General features: G+C 39.0%; 1 protein-coding gene across 1 annotated transcript in view; it reads right to left on the bottom strand.

Annotated features, from left to right (window-relative positions):
• sntg1 (syntrophin, gamma 1) overlaps positions 1–13,778 on the bottom strand; it is a 159,581-nt gene that overhangs the window by 64,411 nt on the left and 81,392 nt on the right. Inside the window, 1 exon segment of the mRNA XM_049010264.1 lies at positions 5,315–5,449. Coding sequence (XP_048866221.1) covers positions 5,315–5,449 — 135 coding nt within the window.

Below are 13,778 nucleotides of genomic sequence, written 5' to 3'. Positions count from 1 at the left end.
TGTGTAGGTCCAGTACTTTGTTAACGAAAGGAAATTAACAAATGTTTGATAAGTAGCTTTACCATGTATGAGTTAGACCAGTTTTGATGTAAACTATGCTCCAAATGTCCACTGCTGATTCTTTGCTTCAATGTCAAGCTGAAATTATAGACATGTTCTGATGCAGGGCAGAGAGGCTGTCTGAGGAGGGGGGAGCTGTGCTTTCAGGAGGACAAGATGAGGAGATCTAGCTATAAGATCCTCAGCATCTGTAAGCAATTATATATAGTAACCTCAATATGCAAGTATCATGATGATTATTAGGCCAATCGCAATGATTGTAACTGTCTGTACAATTCTTACAGGAAGTTATGTCAAGTTAAGCAACATTAAATCTGAGAAGGAAAGAATGGGGTGACAGAAACCAGAATGGAATGAAAGTGTTCAGAATTTCAGTGACTCCGATTTGTTGTCGTTTTTTTTTATATACTGTATATATTTGATGTGATTTGCTGAATACTTTCTTGCGACACCTGTTACGCCGAGTGTGCACATTGAAAAACGTGGTGAGTCACAGACATCAAACCTGCAAGAGGATAATCATGAAATCTGTCTCTGTCTGTTTAGCTCACATTGCATCATGCCCAGTCTGGCCAAACTGGAATTTTAGAGCACATTTGGCTCATGAACTCATTGTTTGAATATGTGATGACTTGTTTGCAGTCATATCTTTGTGCCTCACTCAGCCATGCAAAGCATGTAGTTTCCAGACAGCCGGCGTCTGTGTACATTGTCCACGTGATCCACTGCATGTCTTGTTTTCAGCTTGTGTTTTTGAATTTTTCGATTTCTCTGTGTTGTACTTACAGGTTTTCAATCTATCAATTTCAATTTATGTACCGGAATATCTGAGTATCTGGTTTACGATCCATATTTGCTTTTTCTTTGTGTCTGCTCACAAAATACTGCTTGTGCTTGGACTTGATTCCAGGTTACGATTCTTCTCTTTCATTGGTCCAAGCTCTGTTTACGATCAGCGAGTTGAATCTCCGGAGCAGGTTTGCCATACAGCGCGAGTTACCACGGCGATGTATCCCGCTAAGAAATGATATCGGAAAGCCAGAGTTACCTCAACATGGCCTCAAAATTATCCGACTATGCAAGAAATTTGGCTCGGTGATGAAGGCCCCACGTCTTCGGGTCGGAAGAAAGTATGACAGTCATGTGATACCTTGATGAGCTTTTATCACTCTGTGTGTAGAAGACTTACATATTCACAGGTGCAATATTTTCAGCTGGAACCAGAAACACAGTTTTCATCTACTATTGTTTAAATAAAACATGTCTGCCCCTAATAAGAAAAAAGGATGGCAAAGCTTTATATATCTGTGCCATTTGCTATGGAGATTACACACTGACAGAAAGAGGATGAGGAAGATTGGGGTTATACTGTAGGCATCAATTGATCAACTGTTGAAACAGAAATAAGAAGAATGGTTGACACTGTCAAGTAACTTTCTGGAATTTTTTGTGATAGGTAGGGCTACCGTGATGAGTGGACATAGTGGATGGCGTCGATGCTGAAAACGTGTCGATATCAATGTTTTAAATCGACACATCTTTTTAAAAATGATTTTTATGAAATCACATTTATGATTGTATTCTGTTCTGATGACATGCCACAGCGGCACGGCACTGATGCTATGCACGGACACCTGAACAGGGAACACATAGGCACTACTCTGGAAGATGGATTGCTAGGGTTGGCAAAACCACCGTAATGTCTATTCCTGTGTATTAAACTACCATTAGTATGGAGAGCTTTTTAATATCTTGTGTCCGTGTAGCAGCTAAATACATTCATTACCAAAGCCATAAAGTTATCTGCCTGCTACATTAGAACCTCCGCTGAATAAGTTTTGAGAAAATGTTTAGGCTAGAATACGGGCTTATTCTATACTTAATGATGGTACTATTCTGTGTGTGATTGTGTGCATTGGGTTTATTCGGACCAGTGTTATTGTCGTAAACTAAAACTGAAACGAAAACATGAGCCAAATGAAAGAAAATAACCCGCAAACTGGAATAAAAATGAAAACTATATTTACTCAAAAAAATGTGTCAGACTTTAATCACCAAAAATTATCACCACACCACTGTCTTTTTACCTTGTCTATCCACAGTATCTCCTCTTTTAAAAGACGTCCGGGCTGCTGAGCTGTCCCTTTCTTCAGCACCACTTCAGTACTTATCGCATCCATGAGTTACCAATACAGTACCATGTTGCGTGTCCCGCTAACCCAGTTTAATAATCATAAAGATATGCTGAATTGATACAGATTACTAAACTGTGGGCATCACAATACGCATCTCATTAATATTTTAGACATATTACTAATTTACTTATCGAAATGAGGGAGAAAACAATGTCTGTATAGTTACGAAAAGCTGGCGTCTGTTATCTAAACAGCAATGGCATGTAGTTTGTTTTTGTCAAAATGAAATCAAATTAAATGGTAAATTTGATTTTCAGGAGGAAAAAATATTCATTTTGATTAATCGACCAATCGGCAAAATAGTCTATAGATGAATCCATTGAAAAATAGGTGTTAGTGGCAGCTCTGTTGATAGATATAAATTGGGCTTCCCAAAGCAAAGTAATTTAGTGGCAACAATCTTACTGCCAGAAGTGATGGGGAGGCAGAAAAGAGCTAGTCTTAGAATATCAACAAAATTTGGGGAATTTGGGCAACGGGGACCCTGAGCGTGCTGGGAATTGAATGTGCAAGAGGCTGAAGAGTCAGCATAAGTGGTGTGAACAGAGATAAGATTGACATGTCACAGCCGAGGGAATCTGCCAGCAGAGAGATGGGGGGCACAGGAGCTGGACTCAGAAAATGAATCCCAAAGGGCGCGGGAAGAAGGATGGAAGAGAAAAGCAAACGAGAGCAACAGCATTTTTTTTTTATCCCTGGTCTACTTCATCATCATCATCATCATCATCATCGTCATCAACATTAAACCTATTGGAAAATCAGTCTATACAGTGCATGCGGAACATTAACAATCTGTTAATTAGCATATTTAATTACTCATGAAGATTCTTCTAATAAGAACATAAACATGAACATGATATTTAGTGAAAATGTTTGTTATACCACTAATATATTGTTACTGAAAAGTGTTCTATATTTCTGTGTCAATCAACCCATCTATGCTGAGGGATTCCAAAGTAAATGAATAAAATTTTCTTTAAAAATTGGATAATGGCACTAACTTTGATTTTAATATCTTACATTAGTTTCACCTTAAAATAAGTGAAACAAGGCAATCAATGTTATCCAAACAACATTTACATTTCATGAATTATGTACATTTTAATGAAAGCTTACTATGAACAGCTAAGCTGTGCAACAATGTTAAACTTGAGGCAATGGGCACCATATTAGATCAGTTACATGTTTGAGTACACCTATTTGTGACTATAATGTTCAAATTCCACTTTTGATCAAAATTACATCATAAGTTAAAGCTGCATTGTCTTAAGTGAAGAACTACAGTATACTAATCATATTGTGGCAGTTTATTTACTACAGACAAGATGGCGGGCTGAGTTTTTATTTAAATGAAAATGACTTTAATGCTTGGCATTCATGTTGAGGATAAACTGTGTTTGAAATAATCTAATGCAATGAATTATGGGAAATTTCGGCACTGCTGTATTTAGTAATAATAAAACAATTCATAAAAAGATTTGAATTGTTATAACTAATTTAATATTCAAAGCAATATTGTTGAAAAATTATTAAAATGTGAATACTTCAAAGGTGCCACTAGTGAATACCGACAAACTGTGGACATTACAAGCTAATTTAAATTTGAGTGACTAGAGGCATTGCTTACCAAATATTCCCAATCAGATTTTATTTGAGTACAACTTCATTTGTAGACGTCACTCTGCCTCTGTTATACATTTTGAAAATGTTTTCACAGAAATGGGCTCTCATTGTGCAGCAGTTTTCTTTGTGGCAATAGTTTTCTTTGTGGCTCTGCTTGTTTTGGAGCATCTAGGATCGTGCAGGAGGCCTTAGGAAATCCCTTCCGCGCTCTTCAAGATGGCAACATTATACGTGATGAAGAGGATACTCAAGAAATGCTCAGGTTAAAAAAATAAACCTTGGCTAATAACATTTAAAGGAACCCACCACCAAAATGAATCTGCGAATAGTGAAACCTAAATACCGACAAAAACCTAAGGACATAAAGAATAAATCTAGCCATGAAAAATAAAGAACATGGAAAGGCACTTGATTATGGCCTTTGGTTAAATGTTAAGTGCTGAAGCCTTGTTGCAGAATACAAGTCACACCCTATGAATTTATGTCATGTTTTATCAGAGGTTGGTAATTCAGGTCCAGAGAGTAAAAGTCCAGACCAGGATTTTGTGTCAACCAACCAACTGAGTCCTCTGTGACTGTGACTCTTTATTCTTAACTGGTTGGTTGAAACAAAATCTTGGTCAGGACTTTTACTCTCTGAAGCTGAATTACGCAACTCGGCAGACTATATGTCCAAAGGTACGTGTCCAACATCTTATTCCAAAACCAAAGGTATTAATAAGAATTTGGTCCGCCCTTTGTTACAATAATGCTACAACAGCCTCTACTTTTTGGGATGATGGATCATTTGATGCTGGAACACTGCTGGTGGGATTTGCTACCATTCAAGTTGGGTATTGATTGGTTGATCAGGTCCCTTTTTGTGAGTTTGTGTGGTGACCACTTGACTGGGGCAGCTATAGGCAGGTCGAACTCTGGCAAACTGTCTTGCAGAAAGGATGGCAACCTATGATGGTGCCAAGTTGAAGGTCACTGACCTATTTTGTATTCTGTTCCCAATGTTTGTAGCTAGAGATTGCATAGTCAGCTGGTGTAATTATAAATGTGTGTGAGTAATGGGTGGGGTTTAATTTGTCGATCCCTTTAATTAAGTGTGCACAATTAGGTGTGCACCAGGGTCGGGGTCATTCCGGAAAGCATTCATCAATTCAAATCCGAATCAGGATATGGAACTATAGGAAGCAGAATTGGAATTTATTTCGAATTTCAGGGAGATTTAAATCCCAGCTCCAGCTCCATTTTCTGAATTGGATTGGAATTAATGAATGCATTCCGGAATGTCCCCAACTCTGTTGTGCAAGCACTTTTAACTGTATGCCGTATCATGATACTTCTGAGTTATAGAAAGTTAGTCAACAGACCGAAGGGCAGCAGAAGGTCATATGCAGACATGTAGTGTGAGCATTGATTTGGACAAGAAAGTAAACATTACTCACGCTTGAATAGAATGGCTCGCCTGATACACAAATGACGTCTTGCTCTTGAAGAGTCAGAATGTCTTTAGCTAAGTGCAGTCGAACATTGAACGGCTCCTGGTGACCATCCTGTAGCAAGTAAACCCCACTCTTTGTCTGAAAGGAAACAGAGGAAATACTGTAATCTGCAATCTCCATCATAATAACAAAGCATTGCATTGATAGAAGTGACAGTGATTGCTATGTTATCTGTTTTCATAAAATATGTTTTCATTTATTGTATTCCCTGGCCTTCATGAAACACATATGGTTTGAGCATCGGTCCACCAGCACCATCACCATTGTTGCAGACACTTTGGTTGAGCCAATAACTCAAAAAAAGTTCAAAATTTTTTATTTTTTTATTTTGCGCAGGCATTGTATAGGTGAGGGACTCAAACTGATTAAATTCTAAGATAGACAGCCCCAAAAGTGAAGTCGTAGTGTATAGTGATAACCCAAAAAAATAGGCAGTTTTGACATTTGATGGCGTTAAGATAACTTTATAACCATTTGATGGCTCTTTTTCAAACTCTGCAGAGGCATTGCAAGGAGGGCAGAATATAATTTTTAAGCTTTGACATAGATCACCCCAAAATTGAAGCAGCACTTCATAATGATATCAAAAAGAGGTTAGTTTTGGCACTTTATTATTAAGACAATGACTCAAAAAGTATTTGATGGATCTTTTTATAAAACTATAGGACAATTTAGTAGTATGTTAACAATTCTCCTTTAGTTTCAAAGATGGAGAATTGCATTAACAGCTAGGTGTTTGAGATTTCAAAGTCCATGCACACATAAATTGTGCGTCCTCCCCCTACTGTAAGTCTTTTTGGATAAAAGTGCCAGTTAAACATAAATGCGTAACATGCTCATTGTACAGAAGGGAAAAAAACCTCTTCATGTCCTCTCCATGCAAGCTTATAACCAATATATGACCATTACAATGCATTATAAATATATCTGTAATGCATTATAGATGAGAGCTACATAAAGAATTCATAATGCGTAATACACATGGTTATAATGTGTTATGCCTTTTTATAAATAGCTATAGTTGTGTTTATAATACTTTATGAATGCATCATAATGTATTATGAATGCATGGATAATGCATGTATATGACTGCTCTAGGTGTTACCCAAATTATTTTTCCCAACATTCACTGGCTTACGCTAAAAAATGTTACAAATTGGTATTTTTTGCATATTGTGAAAAATCTACTTTTTTGAACTCATCCTATACTGTCCATCTGATTCACACAAAATTTGAACTACAGCATCTTAAGACCATATAGACAAAAAAGTTGTCATAGGATTTTTATTGGGCAAATCGACCCGATGCTACAGACCAAGGAATTTCTTGGGTGTGGTATATTTGCACTTAATGAGCTATTTCTCATCAACAGAACATCCAGATCTCATCCTATGTCTAGTTGGTATGACATTCCAAGGTGACTCTCCAAATTTCCTAAAAAAATCCCAATGGGGGCACTATAACTTAAAATGCCTTACATCTCGAAAACCATTGGACAAAAAAAGATAAAATTAATTATGTGTGTACAGGGCCAGATGTTCCAATATATCATATAATAAAAGTTGATCTAATAATCAAACATGGCAGACAACAGTCAGTATAATTTCAGCAGGCTATAATGACCCTTGTGTATGTTGGAGAGTCTTGAAATGTTGTGTAATGGTATATACTCCTTCCATTACTAAGGCCAGAAAAAAAGACATAGGGTGGCTTATGGTAGTGCTATAGAACCTATAGTGTATAGGGCCTTATACAGCGATGTACATATTATAAAACTATACATAATTTTAATTATGTATATTTAATATGTATTCTTCCATATTTAATATGTATTCTTTTACAGACATTCTAATGGAACATCCATCCATTTTCCAAACCGCTTATCCTACTGGGTCACGGGGGGTCTGGAGCCTATCCTGGAAGTAATGGGCACGAGGCAGGGAACAACCCAGGATGGGGGGCCAGCCCATCGCAGGGCACACTCACACACCATTCACTCACACATGCACACCTACGGGCAATTTAGCAAGTCCAATTAGCCTCAGCATGTTTTTGGACTGTGGGGGGAAACCGGAGTACCCGGAGGAAACCCCACGACGACATGGGGAGAACATGCAAACTCCACACACATGTGACCCAGGCGGAGATTCGAACCCGGGTCCCAGAGGTGTGAGGCAACAGTGCTAAGCACTGCACCACCATGTCGCCCCTCTAATGGAACATTTGATGATAAATGTGGCCAAAGTGTCTAATCAGGCCATAGTGCTTGAACCCCGATAATCATTGACTGTGGCTTTATTTATTATTATTATTATTATTATTATTATTATTATTAGTAGTAGTAGTAGTAGTAGTAGTAGTAGTAATAGTAGTAATAATAATACTTTTATTTTAATAACAATTTTAATAACAATTAAATTATTATTTTTTTTACTATTATAATGGAGGATTGCGGTCCCACTGCTTTTGTGTGTGAGAGTGTGTGTGTGTGTGTGTGTGTGAGATGAAGTGCGGTCTTTGTATGTGTGCGTGTGTGTGATGCACAGGTCTCCTCTTGGTAGTCCTTCAGGCTAACTGGTGTCTGTAAATTGCCCTTGTTGTATGATTGTATGTGACTGTACGCGTATTCAAGCCTTGCAATGGACTGGCATCAACCTGATGTCCAGGTTGAACCCAGCCTTGTGTCCTGTTCCAGGCCCTGTGACACTGACCAGGATAAGCAGTCAAAAAGATAGATATGCATGTATTTCCCTACAGACAAGCAGTTTAGGTGGGCTGGTGTTCTGTTTGCTTATTCCAGATGATGGACTGGCATGCATTCCATGCTGTCCCGTCCCCTACAACAGACTCCAGGCACCCATTACACATTGTATAAGTGGTTGTAAACAATGGATGGATGGATTCCCATTTATACATTTTATGTATTGGCCCATCTAACATGGGAGTATGTAAACGGAAGATGGTAGCCTTCATAAAGCTAGATTCAGACGCATAAATCAAATTCAAAACAATGTTACGGCTATGCTATTAGGTAAATGCTATACTATTGCATTACAGATTCCGAATGACAGTCATTTCCTAAGTCAAGCTTTAAGTCAAATTTATAGGTAACTTGAAGCAAAAAAACCAGAGTAGTAATAATAATAATAATAATAATAATAATAATAATGGGCACAGCATGGTGGTGCAGTGGTTAGCACTGTTGCCTCTCTTCTCTGGGACCCGGGTTCGAGTCTCCGCCTGGGTTACATGTGTGTGGAGTTTGCATGTTCTCCCCATGTTGTCGTGGGGTTCCCTCCGGGTACTCCGGTTTCCCCCCACAGTCCAAAGACATGCTGAGGCTAACTGGACTTGCTAAATTGCCCTTAGGAGTGCATGTGTGAGTGAATGGTGTGTGAGTGTGCCCTGCGATGGGCGGGCCCCCCATCCTGGGTCGTTCCCTGCCTCATGCCCATTGCTTCCAGGATAGGCTCCAGACCCTCTGCGACCCAGAAGGATGAGTGGTTTGGAAAATGGATGGATGGATAAATATACAGGAATAATCAAAGTAACTACATACTGTACTGTACTGCATCTCAAACCGGTGAAGCCACACAATGTTCTCATGAGCAACACACCGCAGTTTGTGCGTTTGTTATTATGAGCCATTGTATATAACCCAAAGTTTTAATATCATAGGCTTTATGGCAGTCTGCTTGTAAGTAAAAGTTAGGGTTAGGATTAGGTTCCTGTGGACTGCCTATCAAAAGTCTGGATAGACCTGCTTTTAATACATTTGTCCCAACTTTAGCTATCTTACTCACTTAATACTTGTAAGCAATAAAATATATCAAAATATATACTTCAGAATGTATGAGTTGCAATGACCAAGAGAAACATTCAACATCTCAAAACTTTCTCAAATGTTATTCTTCAAAATAGTGCCCTTTTGCTACGACGTCCGCACTGCAGACTCTGCATTCCTTCAACCACCTTCCAGTGTTGCCACGTGGAAATGCTTCTCCAGCAGTCCTGAAGGAGCTTCCACAAGTTCTGGGCACAAGCTCGCTACCTTGCTCTTACGCTTCGATCTAACTCATCCCAAATCAGCACTATCGGCTTTAGTTCGGGGGATTGTGGGCGACGGGTCTCCCGTACAGTAAAAGCATCTCTTTCCTTATTCACAAAATAATATAGCACTTACATACTGTAAGAGTGAGGTGTGCTTAGGGTTGCTGTCTTCTTGAAAAACAAGTGATTTTCAGTTAGTGTGTTCAAACGTTTGATGCTGTATCTTTAAGTCATTAAAGATCATATACTGGATAGGTATTACAGAGGACAGATGGATGATGCACTCTTTCAGTATAAAAAAAGAAAATAGTTTATTGTTTAGAAAGCTCACTCAGTGTTCTACAGTAAATGCTCTTATCTTCTCACTCAGACCTTAAAACTCTTGGAGTCTGGCCTTTACGTTACTGTGTTTGCTGCTGTAATCGCCAGTTTGCCAGCATACCTCACTTTGACAAGGGCATCATCGTCAAGCTGCTATTTTTCATCATTTCATCCATTTTATCAGAGAATAATTTTCTTCGTAGTGATTTTTTTCTGTGTGCAGATTTGTGTGATAATCAAGTACGTGTGGCAGTCTTGTATTGCAGCTTATGCAGGTTGATATTACCTGCAATTCAGTGTAGATATAGCTTATGATATTCTACACACCAATTTGCTGGATTATGGAAAACAAATCTATATTTTCAATTGCGGGGAAGTTGTCCCTTTCTGCATGAGTTTAGGGATGGAAATGTGACACAGCCCAGGGATGCTGTCATGTTCAGTGCTGTTGCTGGCGAGGCATGCTTATCAAGTGCCTTCGCAAGACTTCCACACTTCCTGTCATCTACTGAGGACCCACGGTGTACAGATTTACACTTCAGGTGAGATTGCTTGAACCGGCATTGACTGGCACCGTTTGCAGCCTGAAGACTGATCTTCTTTACGTGACAAGTCCCTTTAATATTTTCTATGCAGTAAAATCCCCACATCAGCCATATTTGCCTGTGTGTTATTTGCCTTTCCTGACACATCAAGGTTAAGTTTATTCATGGGGCATTGCTGGGATTATCGCGTCTGATGGACAAATTGATTCACCACTTTATGAAAGCCCTATGATGAAAAAAGATTATTAGTTTGTCAGTTTAATGGGTATGTAGGGAGGATGACAGTTATTTTGCATATGACAGGTAGAGTGCCAATTCACTGTAGGCATCAGTGGGTCTCTGCACCCCTCTTTGACAGTTGTATAGGATTTTGTGCGGAGGGCCAGGGAATGTGCCCACTGGAACAGCATTCATATATTTTTCTAAGTCAGGCATCTTTTTGACTATTCTGGCAGTACGGATACAGTTTTGCAAAATCTGAGAACAAAAAGAAGCATTTGTATCTTTATTTAAACCATATAAATTGATTGTAACACTGTACAGTACTGTGTAAAAGTCTTAGGCAGTCAAAAGAAATGTTTAAAGCTACTTATCTGGGTAGTAAGTTTTTTGCAAAGAACAAAAAACACAATTTGACATTAGAACATATGCAAATGCAGAGCAACAAAATAAAAGCTAGTAAGAATTTCTTCAATTCTTCAAAAAGCCGGCTAGATGAACACTTCTTCAGTTCCATAACCTCTCTTCAGTTCCCACACCTCAGCCATCCGATGTATTTATAAAATTTCACCACCGGCTCACTTAATTCATTAATTAAATTAGTCAGAAAAGTCACTGAGGTATTGATTAGCTATAGGAGGTGTGCTAGTGGTCGAGTCAATATTACATGGGTGTATTGGACGGTTGGTGCAAATTCTGGGTGATTTTAGCAGAAAGCTTGAAATGCCAAAGCCAGCCCACTTTGACAGCTGTCTGAGAGCTGCCACCCGGCTCACAAAACGCTGCTTTGTCTTGCTCTTAGCCATTTGTCCTGTATTTTTTCAGATCGAAAGTGGAAACCCCAATAACTGCTTTATGTGTTTGGTAGCTTGCGCATTCTGTACATTCTACTGGATGGCAGTGCTTCAGCTAGTAAAATAAATTTGCAGTATTTCCAGTTTTAGCTGGCACAAGTTTTCAGCAGAGTTTACAGTGCACAGCAGTTTGTGTCAGACTTTATACTGCAAAAAGTACCGCCGCCCCACGGCGTCTTTTTACCTTATTTATCCGCAGTGACTCAGTTTTTAAAAGATGTTGTGGCTGCTGAGCTGTCACTTTCTTAACGAAAACTTTAAGTTTCCTTGCAGGGAGTTCTTATCTTTTCCACGATATTACCGAAACAATAGCATGTGGCATGCTCTGCTATCTCTCCCAACTGTACAGTGTAACTGGTTGGAGTTGTGTTTGCTTCTGTGATGTGATAGGCCGATATGGATGATGATGTCACTCAATAATATTGTGCATCCCTACATCCCTGCTTAATAGCACATAGCCTGAAATGGACTTCTGGACGCCTTACTTTAAGGTTCTCTTTATAATGGGTTATTATGCTATACAGTACTGTGCAAAAGTCTCAAGCAGCCATAGAAAATGATCTTCATGTTGGTGTAAAATTATGCTACCATGCCTGTCAAAGTGGGTTGGCGTTTTGCTGAAATCATCCAATATGCCCATGTAGCTTTGAGCCAAAAACTGGCCCATTTATAGCTAATCAATATCGCATTGACTTTTTTTTGAAGTAATTCCGCTAATAAAATAATGGTGCTGAAATTTTATTAATCCACGGAATGGCTGAGGTGCCACGAGGAAAGGTCTGGGAACTGAAGCGGCGTTCATCTGGTCGTCCAACTAGATATCAGAAAATTTTTGGAGAACAAAAAACATTCTTTTTTTTTTTTATTTGTAACTCTTAATTTGCATATGTTCTAATGTAAAATTGTGTTTTTTGTTCTGAGTGCATTTACAATCCAGATAAACAGCTAAACCTTCCTTTTGACTGCCTAAGAGTGTGTTCAAAATGTTTTTAATTGGGTCATATATATATATATATATATATATATATATATATATATATATATATATATAACACACAGACACACACACATACCATCCTACCTGGTCCCTGATGAACCACACCTGATGTCAGGCAGATAGCGATTCATCAGGTAGAATGGAAAACCAGCCTACATAGCAGCACACCAGCAAAAGCATGACACGCCCTTCCTGCAGTGAAATCTCTATGTCTTCTCCTTGTGGAATCCTCCGTGAAAACAATAGGCACAGTGGTCAATGACTGGCTTGATGAACAGCAGAACAATGTTAACCATATGCCACTGCTATCCCCATTCTCCGCTTATTGAGAGTTCTGGAATGTCGCCTGTGACCGTGTTTTCCGCTGTCAACAAAACAATAAATTATAGCCTGTTTCATGAAGCGTGGCGTCACGTGCCTGTCACAGGGCTGCCTGCGCTTCTTCTATCTCACAATCTACAGCACTATGACGAAAAAGTGGCGATTTTTTCAGAATCTACTGCAGTGTTGTGAAGAGCAATACATGTTGTTAAAATGTATATGTAACAGACATTCGGAATCGCTTGAATGTGTGTGCTTATGTGCGTTAATTTTCTGCTAACTGAACTGCACGACTCTAAGAAGCGGGTACTGACGAACCAGTACGGTATTAGAGCTTAGCCCACACGTGCCTTAGTACCCCCAAGGTCAGCTATCGGTAGCATGTGTCAATCTGCAGCCCATTGGCCAGCTGGCTCTCTGCTAAGTCTAACAACCGCTACAATCCTCACTGTCTCTGTGAGCCCCTCAGCCAGACAACGAGACAGGTGGTCCGTGTGACCATCTGTCATTAGGCCCCGGTGACAAAGATGGGATCAGCGGGTTCAAGTCAGTTACGGTGCTACAAATAGTGCAAAGATATGTACGATAAAATGTTTAAAAATAGGCTGCAAGCAGTATAGACATGCGCAGGACATTTTGTGAGTGCGTTTACTGCTGCAGTGTGCCCATGAACAAAGATAAGTAGTTTCAAGTGAAATTTAAAAATAACAACAAAAAAATAATAAAATAAAACATCAAATTTTATATAGTATAATAAAATATAAAGCCCCTTCCTAAGACAAGAATGCAGTTCTAACAGTTTACTGCAACTCACATACCACATATTTTACAGCTGACCTTCCCTGTTACAAGCTCCCATGATACATATAGAGATCTAAACAAAGACAATATTAGACGATATTCTATCAATCATTAAACTGACAATGTTTTTCGTAAATTGTCTAATGTTGCCAGAAGTGCAGCCGTCGATGTCTGCATGCGGAAATTCCTAATGAGAACACAACGTCCTAACGCATCGGGGTCCTCTTTGGAACGGCGTATAAATATTCCCGCATTTATATGTGCTGACCTAACTTACTTCATTTCCGAGATTCAGAATC

This window comes from Brienomyrus brachyistius, chromosome 4 (assembly GCF_023856365.1).
Source record: "Brienomyrus brachyistius isolate T26 chromosome 4, BBRACH_0.4, whole genome shotgun sequence".
Taxonomy (NCBI): domain Eukaryota; kingdom Metazoa; phylum Chordata; class Actinopteri; order Osteoglossiformes; family Mormyridae; genus Brienomyrus; species Brienomyrus brachyistius.
This window is presented reverse-complemented; position numbering and strand designations above follow the sequence as displayed.